This window comes from Catharus ustulatus, chromosome 9, assembly GCF_009819885.2.
Source record: "Catharus ustulatus isolate bCatUst1 chromosome 9, bCatUst1.pri.v2, whole genome shotgun sequence".
In the NCBI taxonomy this organism is placed as follows: Eukaryota; Metazoa; Chordata; class Aves; order Passeriformes; family Turdidae; genus Catharus; species Catharus ustulatus.
This window is the reverse complement of record NC_046229.1, coordinates 26255776-26280799: the sequence shown is the minus strand read 5'-3', so window position 1 is coordinate 26280799 and position 25024 is coordinate 26255776. Positions and strand designations below refer to the sequence as shown.

The 25024-nt window shown below is 41.6% G+C and overlaps 1 protein-coding gene across 1 annotated transcript in view; it reads right to left on the bottom strand.

Annotated features, from left to right (window-relative positions):
• Positions 1-25024, bottom strand: part of HMCN1 (hemicentin 1) — a 167017-nt gene that overhangs the window by 93568 nt on the left and 48425 nt on the right. Inside the window, exons 8-21 of the mRNA XM_033067869.1 lie at positions 24645-24908; positions 24247-24391; positions 20134-20255; positions 15499-15774; positions 10567-10708; positions 10063-10190; positions 9257-9370; positions 8434-8592; positions 7593-7787; positions 6768-6866; positions 5267-5394; positions 3489-3633; positions 1579-1691; positions 300-459 (exon numbers count right to left, since the gene is read on the bottom strand). Of these exons, the coding sequence (XP_032923760.1) occupies positions 300-459; positions 1579-1691; positions 3489-3633; positions 5267-5394; positions 6768-6866; positions 7593-7787; positions 8434-8592; positions 9257-9370; positions 10063-10190; positions 10567-10708; positions 15499-15774; positions 20134-20255; positions 24247-24391; positions 24645-24908 (2190 nt within the window). The remainder of the gene's footprint in view (positions 1-299; positions 460-1578; positions 1692-3488; positions 3634-5266; positions 5395-6767; positions 6867-7592; positions 7788-8433; positions 8593-9256; positions 9371-10062; positions 10191-10566; positions 10709-15498; positions 15775-20133; positions 20256-24246; positions 24392-24644; positions 24909-25024) is intronic.

Below are 25024 nucleotides of genomic sequence, written 5' to 3'. Positions count from 1 at the left end.
GACTGGTGGGATTAAAGGATCTTCATTCTCCTCTCAGCAGGAAATTCTACTCCTGTACAGATGCTTCTTATCCACTTCCATAAAGCTGAAATTATGCTCAGCCTAAGGTCTGTGAACTCAAGGTAAAAGGGATAAGGAGGCTTAAAGAGAATTATAATGGCTGAAGGGCAGGCCTTTTGGGACCAGTTGTGTATAAAAACACCCGGGGTTTGGGGATCCAAAAGCACTAACTAGAGAAGAGCCCCCATCCCAGTGCACTGGATGGGTGACAGGGACACTGCAGCTGAGCTGACACCCACCATAGACAGTCAGCTGCACCTTCCTGGTGGCATAGCCTGCAGCATTGGTGGCAGTGCACACGTATTCCCCGCTCTCTTCTCCCCCTGGGGACACCACATACAGGCTTCCATCTGACCCTGCTGAGAACCTCATGTTGCTGGGAAGGATTACCTCTCCTTTCTGTAGAAAGAAAAATAATAAAAGTCCACAGTGTCTGGATTTTTCAAAATAAAGCAAATAACAATTATTTAATTCAATAAAAGTTGCTTTTATTTTTTCGAGGCTGAGGTGGACAAAATATTTTATATTAGCTAAGACACTGGGTCCTAAAATTCCATTTATACAAACTAATTAACTACAATTAACTTTTTACAGTCTTTGGGTATCACTTTCTAAGCAGTAACGAGAACTGAAGCACAGGGATTCTTATGCAGAAAATCTGCTACATTTTACAGACCCAAAGTCTTAAAAGAAAATCTAAAAAATAATATTCAAGAATAATAATCAAGATTTCAACTGAGTTATTTTGACATTGATTTCTGATGTCAAAATGAATCTTGTATACTTGACACAAACTTGTTCTTAGTCAGATGCTTCCTCATCATGTAGTTGAATAAGTGATAAAGAAACCCAAATCCTCCCATGTTCTCTTCCCTACCAGACCAACAGTTAACCATGTTCTATTCCTTCTTCGAAACAAAACTGTTCCCAAGCTCCCAATCACTTACATCCGCACAACTGCCCCAAAAGTGCCTTCACACCACGTCACATGAGCTGTAACATACCCCAAGTAACTGTTACTACCAGAAATTATCCTGTTCAAGGAGGGAAAAAACACTCCAACTGGCTTTAAGACAAATTCCCTCAAAGGCTGAGGTCCTCCTCAGTGCACATCTTGTCAAGGCCAGGACTGAAAAGTCATGGGCTAGTCCCACAATGCCATTATTAAATACACTTTCCTCAGTAAAAAAAGTCAGAGCTCCACAAGAAAAACGAACTTTTAGTCTGTGGCAGGATGCCTAAACTCAAATTATCAACTCACAACAGGAACAGGAACAATTTCTAAAGTGCAAAACCCATAAAGATAGAGCGATAACCTAAGCCCTGCCAAAGAATAGAACACTGAGCTGTGGCAGGACCACAGCCAAAAGTTCTGCTCTAAGAAACAAAAGCAGCTCTGAACAAAGTGAGGTTTCCAGGTCCCTCACAACTGGAGTTTTGGGCCATGTTCTTTGAGTATAGTTTTTTTACATGTTCAGCCCATTTTTCAGCATGAACAGTCCAAAGGTGAGGGATTACCTTGGACCAAACAATGGATGGCTTGGGAACTCCACTCGCTTTGCAGGGTAGTGTCACTGGGATTCCTTCAATGGTGCTGAATATCTGCTGTCCATGATGAATGACAGGTAGGACTGCAAACACATGCAAAGGTTAAAGACATGCAGAACACATTTCAACATGGCACAACTATTATGATAAAATCCTTATATCCAATTACTACTTCCTACAGGCAAGCAGGGTTTGGGACCTTTCAGCCTCTTCTCCAACCTTAACGTGGACAAGGAGCAACTTTCCAGCCTTCCAGGACAGAATAAATCCCTGTTCACTGCAGAGCCTGCCAGTCATAGGCTCATCACTGCATTATGTACATGCAGTTTTAAACTAACTGTAGGTATTTCACTGACTGAAATTATTTCAGAAAGGCTTTTCACATTATCCTCTGACAACATTTTAGGCTTTGCTTCTCAAAATCAGTAACAGAACAAAATAAAAACCTGAATTCCCTCACTCAGTTGAGTTGCCTTTGAATTAATAGAAAAATAAGGCAAAATTTAAGGGTACAATACCAAAACCAATATACTTCTAAACACACACAAAGATATTCCTTTTTGTTCTCAAGCTCTGAAACATTCAAAAAACTAGTGTTGACATGGAAGATCTCATGAGTACTTGCTTGTACTAGAAATTTATAGTCATTCTTTACATAAAAGGAGGTTTCAGCATCTTCAGTGAAGTTAAAAATAAATCTCCCATTATTAACTCAGCATGTGACAAAATTTAACACACGAGAAACCATGAAGTGATTGTGGCCTCACAGAGTTAACACAAATATGCTCAGTTGAAACACAGACGGATTACCAGAGTGCTAACATTTTGTCTTGCTGTCAGTGCAGTTTTTGGTATGTTTTAATTAAAGAGAAAAAAATATGGGGGAGGAGAATGGGGATGACACCAAAAACAACAGACAAATTATGACTTTACCAAACTCATAATTCACTTTCTTTCATTCTAATTCTCCCATGAACTGTGCTTCCCTACCCCAGTTATGAAACATTCAGACATCACTTCTCTTGGTTTCCCAGCTAACTCTCACTTGCACCTGTTTGTTAACTAAACAAGATGAAGATGCCACAGCCCAGAGTTTGAATGAGGATCTTTTGTGAACACAAAATAGTTTTATTTGATTTTACTTGAAAAACAGTCTTGATTGGATCCTTGTGCAGTGGATCCAATCTCTCTCTGTGTTACTTTACAAATAGCATCATGACAGCAGAGGAAATGTGGGAAGTGAGTGTAAGAGCAGCAAAGCAGTGGAAGCTGCTGTGGTCAGTGCTGCCCCTCCTCACCCTGAGCATGGAGGCCAGGCTGCTGCTCACTGTCTTGGGGTGACTATGATGCTTGTACCCCCAAGTTGTCTGCTGGTGTTGAATATTGAGTTCTGCAACTTTAAGACTGTTTCCAGGAGTGAGTGGGAAGAGAGAGGTGCAGAGTTGTTATCAAAGACTGCACTTGCTTCCCCACATTCCTTCACACACACCATGTTGTCTGCAGTAGACAGCAGGGGAGAGCTTCTTTGTGCTTTTAGTTCATTTTTCTGGCTAGCTGAGGCAAAAGGAGTCCCCTGGACTCTGTTTTTTTCCCTTTTTCTTGGAATTGCTCAAACCTGCTCTGGACTGCAAACCCGGTAGCTCACACCTGTGGCCCACCAGGCCTGGCTTGGGCTGTGACATTTCCCAGTGTGAGTGAGCCAGGCTGCACCCATGGTTTTGCTGGTTGGTATTGTTCAGTCTTGTGCTGGACATTGCTTTGTCAGTTAAATAAACAGGTTTTTTTCCCCTTCTCTCCGAGGGAATATTTTTTCCCCAAACCAGTTGAGGGTCCCCATTGGGAGGTTTCCTCCCAGATCTGCCCTAAAGCAGGCCACTCACCGAAGACGTGGACAGTGGTGGTGCTGTTGCTGGAGCCCGCCACGCTGCTGGCCATGCAGGTGTAATCCCCGCTGTCCTGCAGCCGAACCCGCTCCAGGTGCAGGCTCCCGTCGCTGCGCACGCTCACGTACGGATTGGGAACCAGCTGCCAAACAGAGACACAGCCTTTCACTGGTTAAATACTCCCTGGCAATGCTCACTTTGGGATGCAGGGAGGCTTTACTTGACTATGTCACATTGTTAAAAATTATGTGTTCCTGGAGGGTTTTACTAGAGCTTTTCCTACTTTCCATCTTTCATACAAAGCTGATTTTACTTAAGAGTTTTAGTAGCACCTCGTATTTACTGCTGGAGTGAGAGTAAGAACTGCAAGAGCCACTCTGCTCTGCCACAGCACATCCTGTGCTGCCACTCCCGCTTTTAATGAAGCAAACCCAAATTTAGCTCAATTATTTCACTGTGCTTTTATTGGTAATTCCAGTACTTGGTAAGTACAGCGACTTACTCTTCTTCCACAAGTAGACTTATTTTCCTTTACAGTTATCAAAACCTTCTAACTTCCACATGCATGAAACAGATCAGCTCTGAAGCAAGCCATTGTGAAAGAGAATTGTAACTTTCACTAAGGAGTAACCCTTGAAGAGTTATATGTCCTACAGCAACATCAAGCTGAGCTTGGCAGCACAGCTCTGTCTCATAAAAGGGTTGTTAGAAAGCAAATCTGTTCCAGTCACACTCAGAAGCAGCTAAATTCTTCTCTAAATATAACTTACTCCAACACTTTCCTTGGAGCGCAGCTTTTCCCAGCAGTTTACAATGACAGGAAACCAGCACTACTAGAGAGAGGAATTAGCAACTCAACAAGGAGGATCCTGCCAGTATTTCTCACAGAGCTTACTGCCTGTGCTCCATGCACAGCCTAAGGAAAAGCCAGTGATTCCCAGAGACACCCATACTGAACAGGAGTCAGCTAGTACCAGGTTCTGCTTTGTGACAAGAAATTAGGCATTTTGCTACAATATTTTAATTTCAGTTGTGCAGAAAGGGTTTTAGGGAGAAATTAGCAACAAAGATAAAAAGCAGCTTCATAGGGTAAAGTCAGAAATTTTAGTATTGAAGAACTGAAGTTTCACACACACAGTCAGCCCAGGTGTGGTGTCCACAGCACCTTTCTAGAATCTGAGTGGTTTAGGTGGTAAGGGACCATAGGGATCATCTAGTTGTGTCTGCAGGAGATATAAACTAGCAATGGTATGTTCCCAAGGTGGAAAGAAAACACACTCATTCATGCTCTGAGTAGAGCACCACCAGGAAAGGAGGATATGGAACAGGGATACTGGTATTTACCTCAGCCCATCAGCAACAGGAAAAGGGAAGATGCTAAAACATCCTAAACCTACAGAAATTTTTCTGGTACCTTTATTTTAGAAAACCCACTTTTGTCATTCTAGTAGGTATATTCCACTAGCATTCCCACATTCAGAGTCCAAGGCTGAAGTTCATGAGCTAAAAAATGCATGAAACTCCTTTGAAAGCAAGCAAAACAGAAGACAAAAGGATAATTCACAAATACTTTGGTTCCAAGTTCTTTTTTAGACCTCCACATCCCTCATTGCCATCTCCTATTCCCTCATCTGTACTTCAGGATCAGAAATTCCCTGGCATGTGCAGTGATCACATTAACTTTTGTAAATTAAACCAAGCTGTTATCATGCCTTGAGATGTCAGATGTAGCTTTCCTCTGCCAATAAATCTCACAAGAAACAAAGTCATCTTACCACCACATTGTTTTTAATCCACCTCCTGTCTGGAATGGGGTTCCCAGCAAGCAGAACACAAGGCAAAGTGAGCTGCTGGCCCTCAATGACATTGGCTGTGGCAGGGCTTGCTCCAATCCGAGGAGTGACTTGAACAAAAGGAAGAACAAGAAGAAATTACTAGGAATTTTTATATATTCATGTAAAAGCATAAAATTAAATTAAATTAGTATTAAATTGAAAACATGAAAAATAGATAAACAAATGTAGGGGAGGGGTAGCACAGGAGAGATGGGAAGCTTCAGTGATCCTTAGCCTAAGGAATAGCAGCAAATGGAAGATGCTGTCCAGCTAAAACTGGATCCCATCAAGGGTTTCCTGGGAACTCATGTTCCCCTGGCACCAAGTTGATGTATCATTTTTCCTTACTTGGGCAAAATACTGAAGAATAGAAGTAGTGGGTTTGGAGAGGACTAAAAGTAAGTTGTAATTTCCATTGGGCATAAAATTGTGAAGGATCAGAAGAGAGGTCACAACCCAGCAGAAAATCTGCACGTTCTGTGAAAAGCCAACAGCAAACACACCTGGGCATATGGCTGAGAAATTAAATTAAGTACTGGGCATTAAATAATACCTTTAAACAGGCAAAACCATGTCTATCAAACACTATCAGTATTAGTAGCTCTTGCAAGAAGTTTGAAGTTAACAAATGGTTTCTTCAATGGCAGAGAGACTCAGTACTTATCCTCATGCAAATGTACACATTCCATTGCATTATTTTTCCTTTTATTACCAGATGTCAAACTCAGATAACAATCAAGCCTCTAACAGCACAGATATCTGAAAGATATTAGGGTTAGATGGGATATTGGGAAGCAACTATTCCTGTGAGGGTGGTGAGGCCCTGGCACAGGGTGCCCAGAGAAGCTGTGGCTGTCCCTGGATCCCTGGAAGTGTCCAAGGCCAGGCTGGATGGGACTTGTAGTAACCCGGGCTAGGGGAAGGTATCCATGGCAGGGGGGGGCACTGGATGGGCTTTAAGGTCCCTTGCCACCCAAACCACTGTGGGATTCTCTGGTCAAGCCCACACGTTTATTGTCTTCTTGGATCACCAAGATTCCTTCCCACCTATCTCAACACTAACACAACCACGTTCATTCCTGCCTTTTTTTTTGGGTTTTTTTAAGATTGATTAAATGGCAGGAACCTCATCACCAGCATTCATCATTACAGTGATTTTTCATTCCTCAATAAATTTACTTAGGAATAAGCAAAAATAAATCACTACTTTAAGGTCCAAGCTAAAAGTGCAGGTGGAACTAATTCCAGTTAGTGCAGCCAGTCAAAAAATGTTCTAACATGCAAAATCCACTGAGATCTATTACAATATTCCATGTAAATGTTTTCTAATTCAGTCTGTATGGATGACACATAAATACAGCAGACAGATAAGTCAGCATGTATGGCCATAACCCCCTGTCTGCTGCCCAAACAGCAGCAGCTCCCTCTGCCATGCTCTTACCCAATCCTGTCACTGTGACCGTGGCTGGCCGGGACTGAATCCTTCCAAACTGGTTCTCAGCTTCACAGACATAAGTCCCTTCATCACTGACCCACAGATCTGCAGGGGGAGAAAAGAGCTGACTGCAGCATCTGAAATGACACATGGACAGCCAACCCCTCCCTCTCCACAGGGACACCATGTCCTGCTCTCTCCCACCTTCAAATACCCAGTTTGAAACAGAGCATTCCTTTCCATCAGTCACCAAGTACAGAAGCAGTGAATATATAGAAAGGAATTAAAAGCTAATTAAAAAACGAGAGTAATATCGCTTAGCATGTAAGAGTGACTGAAATTCTCCAAAATAATCAAAATCACAAAGCCACTTGTAAAGTTTTTTATTATTACCCAAAATAGGACAGGTCTAAAACACTGAGTTTGGAACCAACTCTGCAAAAAAAAAAAAACCCAACCAACCAAAAAAACACAAACACAAACAAAAAAATCAAACAAGGAAAAAATTTAAAAAAATTTAATTATTAAAAAAAAAAACCAAAAATGAAAATTCGTGGTTCCTCAGGATCAAAGACTATAGCCCGCATGTATTTCAGCAAAGATACATTAATTTGCATGAAGAAGATTGAAACCAATGACCAAACACAACTGAATTCACAAGCTCACAGTAAAATGAACTGCAAGTCAACAGCAATGACATCAGTACCACAAACACAACCTGTGACAAAAATCCAGTCTTTTTACGTAGTTAATTCAACAGAGCCATGTAGTAACTCGCAAATGTCTTAGTTCCTCATGGAATTCTGTTCTTTTAAGGTTGAGTCTACCTACTCTGGATGGCCAGAGCGCCTGTCCTGAGCTGGCTGCTGGAGCTGGGTGCGAAGGGCCGGGAGAAGAGGGGAGCCCCATCCAGCCTCCTCCACGTGAGCCTGGGCTCAGGGTAGCCCTGCACGTAGCAGGGAAGGGTCACGTTGGAGCCCAGATCCGCAGATTCATCACCTGGCTCCTGTGTGAAAACGGGGGGAGCTGGGGAGAGAGCACACACACAGAGTGAGCATTGCAACACAGCAATCCCATTCTCCAACACCACTGATGACCTCAGTTTGTCCCACAGTGCATAGGTTTTCTTCTAATATTCCCAGCTCTAGAGCACCTTAAGTATCAGCGTTGCCAAATTCCTTGTCTCTGCAAATAGTGCCACTCGTTTAGAAAGCAGATGTGCCTGACAAGAACATTTAACAGGATGCAATGTGGCAGGCCACAGGCAGATGGAAAGAATTAGGAAAAGAGGAGAGGAAGGGCTAAATTATGGCAACCTCATAGAGTAACTCAAGTCTGTGTAATTAATTCTCTATTTGAGAATTTTGTTACGTTGAGGTTTGAACAGCTTCCTTCTCCTGTGCTTCTCTTCCTCCCCATAACTCTTACACTTTGCAAAAGAAGTAAGGCTGTGCTGGAAACAGCTTTAAGGTCCCTTCCAACCCAAACCATGCCGTGATTCCAAGCTGGAGTCCAAATGGGGCAAGGAAACTGCTTAGCCAACAGCACCAAAAGGTGTTCCCAGCACACACAGAGATCTGTTAGAAAGGTTCGCGGAGCCAAAGCACCACTCCCTGACCAGTACAGAAACTCTGCAATCTGAGTGTGCCCCACACAGGTTTTAACTACTTACAGCCAACATCCAGAGTTATCTTGCCAGCAGCCCTGCCTGCCTCGTTGGTGGCCACGCACGTGTAGTCACCAGCATCCAGCTCTTGTGTTTCCTGGATCTTCAAAAGACCCCGGTGAACATCAATAACAAGAAATGCTGATGGCCTCAACTCTAAGTCACCTAAGTCCAGACAGAAAAAGGCAATTTAACTGCTTATATCAAATATATATCTATATTTATCAAAATTATCCCAACAAAACAGTGTCCAAGTTTGAGTTAGTGCACAACACAGCTGTATGAATTCAGCAGATGAGAACTCTGACTCCCACTCAACTGAGAGCAAAAGTTCATTACTACATTAAATACATCCTTTTTTATTTATTGGTTCCACAAGGCAAACACAAACCCAAGTACCTTTGGACAGAGGTCAGCATTAGTAGAGTGTGTCAGGCTGTTTTTCTCCTTTTCTAATTAGAGGCTACTTGAAAACAGAACAAGAAAGGCTACAGAAGAATATTTTGTGATTTTTGTAGCATAAAGCTAAACATTTTCTGAAAGAATTAACCTTATTTAAGGAGGCCAGAGGCTCAGCTTTATTTTACCATTATTATTAATTATGCTACTATTATTATTAATTATGGTGTGTTAATTCACCATATTTAAATAAAAGCAGGAATTTATGCCCTAGAGGTCAATGACATTTCTTCCAGATTTAGAGCATTTCACAGGTCTGTCATTAGTTAAATACAACATAATGCTCTTGAGAGAAATGAAGTCACTTCCAGATCATTGCTCTAAATATTGCTGCTAAATAAATGACTCAATCACCAAGCAATGAGCACACCTTTAAACCATTTCACTTGCGGGGGTGGGATTCCAGTTGTTTTACACTCCATAACAGTCGTGTCTCCAAGACCAACCAGAATTTCACTCTGAACTACAGTCAATGTTGGGTCCTCTAAAAGAAACAAGACAGAAAAAAAAATGAGCTCTCCACCCAAAGTATAGGTAATTTTAAAGATTTAAACCACAAAAGACTCTAATTTTTTCTTGTTATGTGGAAGGTTTGCATTAAAAGTCAAACAGACTTAAAAGAGAAAGATAAACACTGAGAAACAAGGAAAAGTACAGTCTTGTCCAGAGTACCTGAATTATATGCAGAATGTATAGGAAATATAAGGACAAAATCAGAAAAGTTTCACTATGCAGAAAGTGAATGAATAAACATGAGAAGTCATTCTCCTCCTCCAGCCAAGTGTCAGTCACAAACCAGTTAAAATATTGATAGCAGAGTATTAAACACAGTATTTTGATACAGAAGCACAATTTCTTTTCCAAAGAAACACTCAGGTTTCCCAGTCTATCCCATAGTAGGACCCTATTTTAGGAGTTTTTTAAACCTAAAAAGTTTTTTTAACCTAAAAAGCTTTCTTTTTAGAAAGAGCATCAAGCTCCAAATATTACCTAACAATACTACTCAGGTTTGAACAGAAAACAAAAGGGACATTTGTGAGCTGTTCAACATATCCTCTGAGGTTTTTGAATTATCTACTAGTATGTTCTGCAGTGATCTACTCATTTGAACAGCTCCTCCTCCCTGATGATAATTAGTTTATTTTTTAATTTCATTACATTATTTTTCTCGCTTACCGATGTACATGAGGGTGGATGTCTCTTTCTCTGTGCCAGCTGAGTTACTTGCCAAACAACCATAAATTCCTGCATCTCTGGGAATTGCCTTTCTTATGATTAAGGTGCCTTCTGGGGTCATTCTGTACCTGGGAACACACAGGGGACCAAGCAGAATTATTATAAAGAATCATGGTTATATCCACACTCCAAACAGCCACAGCAGCATAAGCAGGTGGTTTTGGGGTTTTTTTCCTTATGATACACATTATTAATACTACTATATCTAGCACTATATTTTGTGAAAATTACATAAATTATTCGTGTAAAAAAGCCTGGAGAAGAGAACCAAAGTATTTCTCTGTTAGAGGTGAGGTAATTGAAATTAAAGAATTATCAAAGTAAAGTCTGAGGTATATTTCCAAAACTCAGACTCCTGTTAAAGTAGTAAAATATTTTGGCACTATTCAAACCTTCCTTCTCACATATGATGTTAAAATAAATGGAGACAATTTTAAGTCCCACCTGCTGGAGCCAACGATAAACATATCATTGAGTGTCCACACAATTGTTGGCTTTGGGTAACCTGTGGCAGAACACCTGATGGACACTTCAGAGCCTTCTTTAAAAGTCTGGTTCTTGGGTGAAATTACAAGCCTTGGAGGTTCTACCAAAAGAAATTAAAAGCAACAATTAAAAATGTTTTGTTAGAAAACACAGGCTACAATATAACCATTTTCAAATAGCTCCATGGTGAGAAAGCAATCCAATGAAGGTCAGAGCCCACTTGTTTCCACTGGCACAGTCAATCAAAGTCTCAGGCTAAACCACCTTTATAAGAGGCATTAAGTCAGAATTCAGGTATTGGCCTTCCTGAGACAGGGTTAAAAAAGCAGCAAGAGAGCCAATTCTGACAAGCACCAGACAATAAGCAACGTGGAAGGTGTTCCTGCCCATGGCAGGGGTCAGAACAAATTGAGCTTTAAGGTTCATTCCAATACACACCATTCTGTGATTCTGTGAATTTTTTTTCAGCCTACTGGACACTAAAGCCCACAGACCTCCAGGTAGGTCAATTGTCAGAATGTAAACTGAGGGATAATAATGAAAGCCACAACACATGTGCAGACACACAAGTGGAAGAGAAGTGAATCTGCAGTGTTAACAATTGTAAAGCATGTTATGGATTTCAGGGGAGTTTTCACTAGAAAAGCAACTAGTGAACTCAATAGAATTCAGTCATTTTTAACCTAGAGAGGCTGTGGATCCCCATTCCAGGGAGTGTCCATGATCAGGTTGGACAGGGCTTGGAGCAACCTGGGTGTCCCTGCCACGGCAGATGGTGGCACTGAATGCGTTTTAAGGCGTCTCCAACACAAACCATTCTGTGATTCCATAAGAGATATAAAGAGGGATAAATAAAAATAAGTCTTCAGCATCCATCAGCCAGTCACATTCATCTGTTTTTCTGGTATCAACTAAGTGAACTTAATTAAAAATTAGTATCACCTTCACAAATGATCTTGCCTTATTCACTCGTCAGTTGCCTTACTTAGCTACCAAATTCCCAGTGATGCCCTTCCCAATCCCTTCCAATCCCCACCAAGGTGCAGGGTGTGCTGTCCTGTAGCATCCCTTGTCCTGGTAGTCTGCAGAGGGGCACCCACATATTGCAAGTAAAGAAACAGAATCACAAAACAGTCTGGGTTGGAAGGGACCTTAAAGATTATTTACTCTATCCCCTGCCATGTGCAGGGATACCTTCCACCAGACCAGGTTGTTCCAAGACTCAAACATTTTCAAAGAACAGCCTAGAGAGAAGCAGAGAAGGCCCTAAACTGCATTTCATTCTTTTGCACAGACACCTTGCACTTATTAACTTAGGTTTGAAATAGCAACTGAAGCAGTAGCACTTGTTGTACTCCCTTCCCCATTTTCGCAGTGTTTAAAGACTGCAGAGCAGTATAAGCAGCTCCTCTGCCCATTATCACAGTGTGCATCCACAGACCCAAGTGAGCAATATTCACACCATCAGTTACAGAGAGATCTGAAAGATCAGTGTATTCATTTCTGTATTGTATCATTTCAGAGAAAAGAGCAGAAAATAATCAGAGTTATGCCAAGAAGGTAATTCTCCTTTCATCCATCTGGGCAGTCTGCTCCCTGGAGTTCTTCCAGATATTAGTACATTCATACTGAAACCCCACAATGTGTTCACTGGTTTCTGCTCCTGCCTGGGATGTAGTTGAGTATCAGTGTTGCTTTGTTGAGCCAAATCACACACGCTGTCTCCTGGGCTATTTTTTTATTTTCAGTTGTATTCAAGTTCTGGGCATTGGGAAAAGCCCCCAGCAGTCCCCCAGGGAGCACCAGGACCTACTTCCCCCACTGCACATCTAGGGCAGCTGTTCAGAGAGCAGGACAGCACTTCTGTCACCCCCTGGCCTGACCAAACAGCACTTTCCCAGCTCTTACTATAGCAATGACAATTCTTCAATGCCCAAAGGCAGACACTTGACTCAGGTGAAACACACAATAAATCTGCTTATTTTCTGTAGGTGTGGCTGGACACTGTATTGTTTAACAGTGCTCCCTGCAAGCAGGTGCTGAAAGTGCCTTTCAGTTGTGATGGTGACACCATCATTGAACATTTTTAAATTATAAGGTGAAGGAAACCCACCATGGTGTGGACAGAACAGTAACTACAGCATGTAGTTTTATTTCACCTATACATTCACACAAAAAGATGCACCTGAGCAGGATCCTGATCTCACTGCTTGTTAACTCAATGCTGGAATTCAGCACATGCCTAGATTACTAACTCAAAACATCTCTACTAATCCCAACCTCAGCACAAGCCAGTCTCTCCCCATTACACAGTTGTGTTGTAGGGGTAACAGAAAGTTGCAAACTCATATTTCACCTACCAGGCTGTAACAAAAAACAGAAAGGAAAGGTTTAAATGTTCATGGAATTCCACTCATCAATGAGAAACATATTGAAAAATACATAGGATCACCAATGTTTCATACTCCTGGCCAATCTCCAGCCTCACACAGCTGCAATATACTCCTCTAAGCACCTGAAAAAGTGAGGAATCCCCTCATAAATTCATTTATGCTTCCATACAAGACCAATTTGATGGGAGGACTTGAGCAACTCACACTACATAGCCACTATTTCACAACTCCAAATTTGAGCAGTTACTTTTTAGTCCTATCACTCAGTGAGCATCAAGACTCCCTGAGATTTATCAAACTGCATTCCAGGATATTCCAGAGTGCTCTGGGCAGTACCCCCAGCCTACAGAGTGGTCCAAGTTTCACGCAGGGCTGTGCCCTACCTGAGTCCTGGCCGTGGGGAGCAGTGGGAGGCTGGGGACACAGAGTGTTCTCCTGAGCACAGAGCACACAACTGGGGCACAAAGTCAGCCCCACGAAGACTCCAGGCTGTATTTGCACAGCTGGCACAGGAGTCACATGAATGTTCCCTTCCAGAAACAGCAGCATCAAACCCAACACTTTCAAAACAAGGGCTCACTACAACCCCCCTCAGTAGGAAAAGCAGATGCTGGGTTATTTTTAGAGCCACCAGCATTTATTCTCTGCCTTAACTCCCCCTGAGAGAGAAAACAGGGATGAAAGCAGCGTTTATTCTCTTATGATCCAAAATGCAGAGATCTACATGGAGCTGGTCCAACAATAATAAAGGGTTTCAGGATGAATTTAATTTGACGTTCTGAATTACTTACATCTACACAAAGCACGGACCCATCTCCATCAGTTAACAAGATTTCAAATTTCCCTCTTTGGCATGTTAATAATGACAAGCCCATAAAGTTGTAGCTCTTACATCTGGCCACCCTTTACTCTTGGTTACCAAATAAAAGCTGTTTTTTGGAAACTACTCCAGGGCCTAACAAGCACTGCAAGTTGTACACGACAATCACACACTGAGTACCCCCAGAAATGTGATGGAAATCATATTGTCCAGGCAAATTTAAATGATCACAAGTACAGCACTTGCAAACCCTTCAAATACCATTCAGCTCCCACATGCAGCTATCAGGTAGGCTGACAGTAGATTACTTTTTCCAAACAAAAGAGGCAGGTACTGCGAAAGTTGAATTCTGCTGCAGTTTAGTGTTTCCTATGTATTTATTCTGTTCTAGGTATTCTTTACAAAAAATAAAGAAAACTCAACTCTGAGCTGCCCAAGAGGGTTCTCTCAAACCTGTTTGAAAGCTGTTAGCACTACCAGGACCAGCCAAAATATAATTCCCAACTATTTGATACAAGCATCCTATATACAGAAGTGATTTGAAACTCAATATTCTGTTGTGGCAGCACTAAACTTCTTCAGCTTTACTAGAAAAAAGACACTAGAAGCAATTTGGTCATTGTATTAAAGCTCCTAGCTGAGCTGCAGATATTAGGGAGGAAAACCTAAATCCCAGGAAGAGATGAGCAAGGGAGAATGGCCCTTCTCCTGATGCCTTTGATGTGCTTGAATGAGTGTCTTGATGGGAAAGTTCTGTACAATTCAAAACTAGGTTTTCCAAATGCATGGGGGTTGAGGTTTTTTCATTACTTTTTTCCTTTCAGCTTTGTTAAAAAGTTAGGTTAGAGAAATCTAAGTCAGTTAGAAATTAAGTTAAAACTCTGCTGTAGCAATCTAAGGGTAATTCAGACAGATACTGAAAAAACAGACTTCATTCTGCTGTATTTTGTACTAGGCCCTGCATGAGTGGTTCCACACCTACTTATTCTACCTTGGCATCCAATACAGGAAAAATGACATCCCTTTAGTGTTACAACTCCACTGTCAACCTCTGTTCTGGAGCACCTTAGGTCAAGCTATTCAATTCAAAATTTCTTTTTTCCATAATTCTAAGTTTTCTATTAGTTAACAAATAACTAGAATTAGAGCAGAAAAGTTGATTGATGAATGTCCTTCTCTTCACAGAACATGACCCAGCATCACAAGCAGAAATCTGTTAGAATCACCCACAAGTGACAGAATCATTTACTTTCTATACAATTTTGAGTTTTATCTCTTCTGACCCATAGACAGGCAACAAGGAACCAAGGTTCAAATCTCTACATACTCAAGGTAAACAGAAAAAAACAACGATCCTGTATTACTTCAAAGTTTTAAAAATATTTGCTCCAATACCAATTATTACATTTATATGTGTTTTTCTTTTAAATTTGTTCCTGGTACACAGCAAAAGCCCAGACTTAGATTTGTTTGGTCTCTGTTTGGTTCTGACTGATTTTTAATGAAACCACACAATGGTTTGGGTTGGAAGGGATATTAAGGGATACCTCAGTTCCACCCCCTCCATGGGCTGGGACACCTTCCGCTATCCCAGGCTGCTCTGAGCTCCGTCCATCCTTGGACACTTGCAGGGATGGGCCTGTTCCAAGAGGAGCCCTGCAGGTGTCCCGTTGTTACCTTGCACGGTGAGGAAGACAGACGCCGTGGCAGATCCGCCCTCGTTGGCAGCGGTGCAGCTGTAGCTGCCCGTGTCCGACAGCCGGGCTGGCCTCACCTCCAGGGACAGGTTGGCCAGGATCCGCAGGCGCAGCGGGTCCTGCAGGCGCGCGTCGCGCCCGTGCCGCTGCCACGTCAGGTTGTAGCGCCCCGCGCTCAGCACCAGGCAGCTCAGCACCGCCCCGGCCCCGGGCACCACCGACACGTTAGCGGGCACCTGCAGCACGGGCGGGGGCTCTGCAGAACAAGAGCAAAGCTGTGAGACACCTTCCAGCATTTGTGCCTTCTTGACAAACAACTTTAGGCACGCAACAGAACAAAAAAATGGTCATGTAATTTTAATATTTAATTATTTATCTAATAGGTTTGGGTTAAATATTAAATTTAATGAATTATTTAATATTTCAGGTTTCATATTGGTTTCAGCTCCCATTCTGAAGTCACTAACAGAACCCAGGGCAGCAGCCTCATTCGTTACCTGCCAGAAGCTCACATCACAAGGTCACACCTGGTCTAGATCCAAACTACTACATCCTGTAGGATGAAAAATCATATCCTGTATGAGAAAAGGCAGCTCTGTTCTTTGAACACAGCCAACAAGGGATAGTGCCACAGCAATGGTAGGGAGATAGGACCACCAGAGTCCTCAGATAAGACCACAATAGGCCTCAGAGTCTGATCTCAGTGACCCCCACCTGGTGGCATCTGAGCTATGCAGTAGATTTTTACAGGTTGTATATGGAAAAAAAAATGTTAGTAGGAAATTCTTCTAGCAGCAGCAATGAAACCAAGTTAACACCATTAGTGTCAGCACCATTAGTGAGTTCTTTTCATGATGGATTCTATACAAAAATGTGGATGGAGAAAGTATCCATGCTCTTATTTGATTAAGAAATTCATAAAACAGTGTAAGAAAGGGGGAGGTAACAAACACAGTAGGCAGACAGCCCTGACAGACAGTAGACAATGCCAACAGCCACTCCTCCTCATGCTGATTGAAGGGCACCAAAAGTTACCAGCATCACTGCAGAGGGGCCAGCCCAGACTGTGCAGCTCATAAGGACACAAACCCAAGGTCCCTGCTATGGGGGTGAGGGCCAGCTGGCAAACTCATGAAGGAACATGCAGGAAAGTGAATCAGAGAGGAGAAAAGGGAGGAATAGGCAGGAAGAGGCATAAAAGAGGGCTGTCCCCTGTAAAGCACCATCACTCAGTGCCCTGTCTGCCCTAGCCCTGGCCTGACCAGCACAGCTTGTTCTCTCACTAGTAAATGCCTTCTCTAAGTCTCCCAGCGTAACCTTAGTCCCTGTATTCTCTGTATTCCTGCAACTATGAAGTGCCAGCTACAGTAGGACTGGTGTAAGTAGACAGAGTGCCAGTTGCTAGAGTCAGACCAGGGATTTAGGAACCCCATGCCAGTGGTACCAGCTCCAGGGGGGCCTGGGGTCCCAGTCCCAGCTCTTGGAGCCCACAGTGACCTCAGGCAGTGCTGCACTGCCACACACCAGGTGTCCCTGAGTATATGGGATGAGCTCTGGCAGCCAGGCAGGAGGAATTCCTGCAGCTATGTACAACATCCTTCAATTCTCACTTCCACTCAAATCTCTGGGAATTTCATTATCTTTTCCTGTATATATTTTATGTTGTAACTCCCAGTATTTGTTATCTGCTTTCTACCCAACCCACCTGTACAGTTCTGTCATGCTCCCAGAAGAAAGCAAATGCAGGAATTTTCTACTGCATTATTTGACAACACAGATGCTTAAATAGCAGCAGTCATTCTGCTCCTTCTTGAGATATTACTGATAAAGGAGGCAACACTTCAAGAAGAAAATGCATTATTTATGACTTTATGCATTCCCATTAAAAATATCACATATATATTCCATTTGGTTTTCCCCAGACTGGTTCTTGAACAAAGAAAACTCTGCAATAAATAATAATTTGGGAGGGATGCTTGTGCAGAAATAAGACAGCTGCAAGAGCAAGACCAAATCTTTATCAGTACACACTAAAACACAACTATCCTAAAAAAAGCAAGGATAACAGGGAATAAAAAAAAAAAAAAATCTTTATTTATTAAGGGTTAAAGTTACTCCTGAGGTCTGAACCAGCCATAAATCCTCCTCCTCAAGGTCTCCTGGGGGGTCTCAGATGAGGTTCACATGCTCCATGCTGGATCCCTGCACAGCACTGTGCTCTGGTTGTGCAGTTCTGCCTCCCTACAAACAAAGCCCTGACAGCAATTGCCTCCATTGCCAATTCCATAGACTTTAACCCATGCAGAGGAGAGTCAGGGAAAGCTACACTTTACTGAATGGAATTTCTCTTCTGTACTCTTAGGTTTGGAATGTTTGGGAGAAACAGTAAGTCTTCTACTGCTTTCACAGGCTTATCATCAAATACATTACCTAAACCCAGGAAAGAGAGAGATGAAGGCAGTACAGGACTGGAATCCCCATCTTTTGACCACCAGTCTAGTGGGACAATACAAGTTTTGGACTATCCCAGCCTCTGCTCACAGCAGTGCTCACACTCAGCCATCCCCCAGCACTTTACTGGCTCTTCAGTTAGGGTGTTGCACAAGCTAATGAGCCATTTGACATTTTAAAGATATAACAGGAGTAAAACAAAGTCAAACTCAAGTGTTTGCTTTCTGTGAAATGAGAAAACGTTGGCACAGCTCCAATACCTTTCACACAGCAGTTGCCAGAATGGATTATCTGTGATATACTGTCTGTCAGCTGAGTAAACCAAGAACACTTGAAAAGATTGTTTACTTTGCTTCAAGAAGAAATTTCAAGTAATTTTCTTGCAAATATTTGTACACAAGGATTTCAAAGTATCTCCCATTAATACCCTGCAGGGCTCTGAACAGAACAAATTGTCATGTTTACACAGTGACTCAGTTCCAGGCCATCATTTGTGCTTTGTAAACGAGGGGATATGGGATTTTGGCTCTCAAGTGCTACGAACATCACAATAAAAAGGTCAGGATTCTCTTTCACATTTCTCTTTGATGAGGAGAATGACTGCAATTTCTAGACTGAGAACCTTTACGCCCGCAACTGCTTGCCCTCCAAGCCATAGTTTGAAACAAGTATCTGGGAATATCCTTTCTTCTTGAAGGATTTTTGTGGCTAAAATATGAACTAGTGCTCTAGAACTAGGACTTGGGTAAGCACAGATGTTACTGTTCTGTTCTACTCACTACTTCATGTGAATAAAAGGATGTTCCTCTCCTCAAATTCATCCCTTGGTACAAGAGGGCTCTTTCTCTATAAACTTTGCCTTTCATAACATCAATGCTATCACATTGGCTTCTTTGCATTTGCTCACAGTACAAAGGAACATCTTTGCCGGGAAAAAGGAAGGTGAAGGGTGATGGAGCCACTCTCTTCAACTACTGAGAGGACTGTTTTAGGGAATATACAATTAGAGTCTTCTCAGGGCACAGGAGAGGAAAAAAAATGAGAGCCTTTGTTCACACTTTGTTCATAACATGCAGGAGGGGAAATTCTGACCAGATACACAAAATATTTTCCTAGTGGGGGTAATTAAGCACTGAAGGCTGCCCATGAACTTGTGAAATCTCCACCCTTGGGGATATTCAAAGACTGACTGGACAAGTTCCTCAAAAACATAATCAAGCTTGGAAGCTAATTCTATTTGAGTGAATTGGACGAGGCAACTTCCAAAGGTGCCTCCAGCCTGAATTGTCTTGTGATTCTGTGACTCATAATCCAGGGTAATTTACCTGCAGTAGCTACTGCAGGAGATAACAGACAATAAAACTTTAATTTCAAGCCATTAAATGAAACCCTGAGTCAAAAATGTTGTTCTGAGTTCTCCCATTCCTCCCTATCACAGAAAATTAACTGCCTCAGTGTTTTCCCAGCTCGCCAGCAACAGCTTTTTGCTCCAAGACTCATATCTGACCAACACCAACACAGAAATTATTTTTCCCTCTCACTCTGTCTGCATTGTAACTGTCAAAAAAATTTGAAAAAAAATTAAGAGACAAAATTTGCTACAGTATGGGCAGGGGTCTTATCTATCCATCCACAGACAGAAATAAGCCTACTGTTTATTCAGAATAATCTTTATGATTAGCCCTACCTTTACGTCATTCATTTTACTTCCTCATCTTTATTACCACTTTTAAGAAATTCAAGATAATAGATGAGATTTCCAACAATTTACTAAATTTTGTATTGTAAAAAAGTAGAAATTTGAACACAACTTTTGTACTTCCCTCGTATATCAGAAAACATATACATACAATCAAGTTAATATATAACTGCTGCAAAGTGGAATAAAAATGAGAATAACTGAAATCTGAGATTTAAGTTTTGGACTCTACAGGTCAGATCTATTCTGCAAGTCCAACTGATTGCAGGAATTAAAACCAACCCAACTTTGATATTTAAAACAGGTTTGTTGAATAAACATCAGCTCACTTACGGACACGGGTGAGGAAAACACACAGTAATTAAAAATATACTTAAAACTGGGAATTTATTTTATCGGGCCCAAATGCTTTTCTTAAGTGCTCAAGCCCAAGGAATGCACCCCAGAAGGGTGGCTGGGACGCACCTGACACATCGAGGAACGTCTGCGCGCGTCCTGTCCCCGCTGTGCTGGTGGCCACGCACTCATAAAAGCCCTCGTCGGACACAGACACCTGGGCGATGTCCCAGCTCATGCTGGAGGATTCTCTGCAGGAGAAAAGGGCACTCACTGAATCCCTCAAGGAATCAAGAGCTACACCAGCTTGGTTTCCTCACTGCAGACACAGGAGAATTTCACAATCGTTAAGAGGCAAGACAGACCTCTGATGAATCAAGCTGGATGTCACTTTATGGATGATATTTTCTCATAAGATTTTGCAGAATGTCCCACTTGCACATCAGAAAATAAACCTTTAACAAGTCAGCAATTGCCACACAATACCCAAAGGCAGTGCATTTGCTGTCATTCCTCAGCTGCTTGTGCTCTGTGGTATTTATCACCTGAGAAAACACATTCCTTGATGCCAGCAAGTTTCTGTGCAGAGCCAGTACGTGGTACCAAACCCCTGCCTCTTACCAGCAAAGGCAACAAGGTCTCATCTGCTCACCTGAGCTTCCCAAACTCACAGGTACAGGCACCCAGAGAACCTCTGCAGGTTTTCTCTAGATCCCAGCAAGGCCAAGGCTGCTGGGCAGCTACACCATGCTGGTGTCACACACAAAACAAGAAAGGAATAAAGCTGTAGCTACATATGCTACTTACATGCACTTCAAAACATTCTCAGTTTCTCATGATTCAAAACCACATTTTATAAACTACAGACACACAGAGGATGACATAAATGAGCAAACCAGTGGTTCCACAGTGTCCCAGTGCTCTTCATGGTCTGTTACTATGGCACATAAACAAAACTGATAAGCACCAAAATATCTGTGAGAGCTTTGGCAAGTCATTGCCACGTTACAGGAAAACACTTACATTAATGACCCCTTTGTTTGTCGGAATAAATTGATTTATCAGCCCTTAAAGGATACAGAAAGAACAAGAGACTTGGAATATGTGGAAGTTCAGTGCTGTAGCACCATGAGACATACAATTCAACCACACCACAAATGAAAAGTGTATGGTGACCTCAAATGGCTTTCTACTCTTACTTCATACTTACTCTAGATAACCTAATATATCATACTTCAAATCTATGACATTTCCCAGTGAAATGCTGGCACATGGACATGGCAGCAACTGCCAGCACTAAAGAATAAGGTGATGTATCTTCCAAATAATGAGTGAGAAACTCCTCTATTTCATGGAAAGTATTTTAAAAGTGAGGTTAGGCAACCCTGCTTCGCTTCCTTCCTGACTCATGCTACACACCAGATGTCAAACATGGAAGCCTTGAGAACAGAAGCACAAAGGGAAATGTGCCTGGGGGGTGGAACAGCTTGGCAAAACAAAGACCTGTGGTGGACTATGAAAGAACAACTAAAAAAAAAAATCAAACTGACTCTGGAAACAAGGACTAACAGGTCAGGGCATCTGCTCCACACATGGGCACTGGGTGAGGAGCTGTAACTGCACGGAAGTCACAGCATGTGTCATGGGATAACTCAGCACCTGCCAGCACCACCATTACCTACCAAATTCATCTTGCTGCATGTACATGCAATCTGCTGACTGGGCTGTTTGGGCAGCTTGGGAACTACAAACATTCAAACCTAAAGGCCAGATAACCCACTTGGTCTCAGTCACTGCAGAGAGCACAGTGGTGCTTGGGTTGTATCAGACCTCACCTCTTAGACACCCCACCACACTGCTCCAGACCCAGCAGGGAAATCACAGCAGAAGGCTGTGGCTCACAGGGAGAAATGAAACCTGTAATTTCACTTCCTAGCACATGGTTTGGAGGGATATATTCTGCATGATTACTAGACTTGAACAGCAACTGTGAGCTCCTTTTTGGTCCCTGGTGATAGTTTTACCAGGACTTGAGAGTGCTAATATCGATCAGCCATCTTTCAGAAGCTTACATTTAGCCAGCAGAGAAAGACCGGAGGCCTTACTTGATGAGTTCTACAAGAGTCTTTATTTCATGCAAAGGGTGATCAAGCAGGTTCTCCCAGAACAAATGAGAGACAGTCATATTTATAAGTTCGGGGGGATTCAAACTACAGCAAATAAAAGTTTATTCAAAGAACAGCATCCAATCTAAGTGAGAAGTTCTAAAGGCAAACTGACCAATTACACAGAATAATTTCTAACTAATTATCTTCCAAAGTGTTAGGAGAGTGACCAAATTCTTAAGGAATTTGGCTCAACCTTGGTATCTAGGATACCTTATCTATTATAGCAAGTTCCAGGGGTCAGGGGAAGATGGCTTTGGAGGAATTGTATCATCCACAAGCAACCACAAATATCAGTTGATTATGAATGAATTTTTTAATTAACATGATTATTGTTTTGATTAACTACATGAATTGCCTTTCTTGTCAGAATCTAATGTCTTATTTTTGCTGATTGTAATCTCTGCAGGATAGGTGGGACCTGCTATTTATAATACAGAATGGGTTGTAAAGACACTTTAGTGCTCAGTTCCCACTGATTCCCCAACGGAATGAGGTGCTCAACTACTGCTCTTCACCTCCTATATCAGGCTGGGCAAAAATGCACTGGGATATTAAGCAAAATCCAAATTTTCTTACTATACTACCACGGGATGCACAAATGTAGAAAGACAAAGTTGATACAATTTTTAAGAAATTTCTTCATCCTAACATGTATTACTCATTTAAAATGAGGAATTATATTATTATAGCTGATAGTACCTCTGGAACCAAAGTAAAAAAAATTTGAATAAAGTCTGTTCTCCTCATGAACCCTGAACCTGTAGTCATTCTAAGGGTATTTTCACACAGAAAACTGTCACAATAGAAAATATGATATTCAACTTCTAAACCACTTAGGTTTTGAAATAAATACTAAAACAGTTGAGTAAAGACATTTCAACACCAAAACAAAACTTACTCAATGCAGAGGAATACTACAGTTCAAATCTGCACTGAACTATGAAGTTGGACAAACCCTGCCTGGAACTTCACTATAAATAAGAGGCAAACAAGCTAAGCTGAATTAGATCCTATTTAACTGTGACCAACAATATTTGGCTTGAGATATGTTTTGTTAAATTAACTTGGATGATGTGTTCATTCATCTGCTCTTTAATAGAAAAAAGAAAAACGCAGCTGAATCAGCTGGATGTGTGAAGAACAAGGAGAAGCATGGGGTTTGATACCTAAGGAATGGAAAATATGACACAGCAGCCCAAGTATGTGCTGTGCTGGGGCTGACTGTGTGTCACTGGCACCTCAATTAAAATCCAAACCACACCAAGCTGCAGCGTTTCCCACTGCCAGCAGTGCACAAGGGAGCTGCAGGATGTGTTTACTTGGGTATGCTGTACCTGCTGGGGAATGCAGAATTTAGTCTTCAGTCTGCTCCTGAGGTGCTTCAGGCTGCACAGGAAGCTGCTGACACTGTTTGCTAGTGCACACTTCACTTTTGGTCTTAACAAACAGAATTACAATGGGAATTTAATGACTATTTTAACTAATTTACCTTTTTTTTAAAAATTATTCTTCTCTCACCCTACAGAGAAAGGGCACACAATTCTTTTTCTATACAGAAATCTGAAGAGCCTTCTGGTACATCACATAAATTTTGCTACTTTGAGAGAATTTTCTGAAGATTAACGTTTCTAGGGCAGGTCTTAAGACATACTTGTAGGGAATCCATGAAAGGCATTAAAAATCAAACAAATTACTGTGTGCCCAGTCATCTGCATATCACTGGGGCCAGAGTGAGGGGTGTGTTTCACAAACAAGACAAGTTCCCAATTTTTCATAACTTTTAAAAACATAAATTAAATCCATTTACCTTCTAGACTTTTAGACCCAGTTTATCATCATTTCAGAGCACCATCACACGTACAGAGTATACACCCTCCTCTATATATCATATATAGATATATCTATATATAAATATTTTCAATATCTCCATAAAACACAGCTTTCCTGATGAAGAGCACCAAAAATAAGACTAGAAGAAGCAGGATGTAGACAGCACATAGCAGTAAATAATAACAAAAATCATAATCTATGAACAGGAAATGAAGTAGCATTGTGAAAAAAGGTCACTACTTACTTGAAGAACTGATCCACTCCCAGTTTTACTCCATTTTTAGTAAAACGCTGAGTAAAAGGTATAAGGCTTTCAACATGGCAAGGAACAGAGCCTGGCTGTAAATAATACCCTGGAGTCTTCATGGGCATTGTAACTTTGGGGGCATCTGAAAAAAGAAAACATTCCCCAGAAAGTATATTAACAGCTACTAACACACATCCTATCCTTTCCTTTCATTAAAGGGAAGCTCCATTTCTGATAAAGCTCCCCTTAGTAGGTATTGACCATCATGACCTAAAGACAACTTTGGAAGGAAAGAGTACAGAAAGTACTTGCATAAGTTATAAAAGCATACAAGATCTCAATTTTAACTGATTCAGATGAGACAGATAAACAGACAATTCAAGTTAGTCTCTTACCAGGAATAATACTAGAAAATGAAACACTTGAAACTCTCTGAAAAAGATAATCATCCTTGTCATAGCCCGTTATTTTAACGAAAAAAGCTTCATCTGGTGGAATGAAGTCAGAAATATTCCACAGTCCATAGGGCTTTCTGTCAGGATAGTATTTCACAGGCAAGGTCTTAAGGAGTTCCCCTGTAATACTCAGAAGTTCCAGTCGGTCTACTCTAGCTGGAAGCAGGATCCCTGTGGTATTCAGCAGCATGAAGGTAGGAATCCCTAGAAAAACAGAAACACACTATTTTAAGTGCTAAAGAAAACAGATAACCAAAACATGAAAGATTAAATTCCATCTGCATGGCTCACTACTACACGAATGCAGCATTCAACTCCAG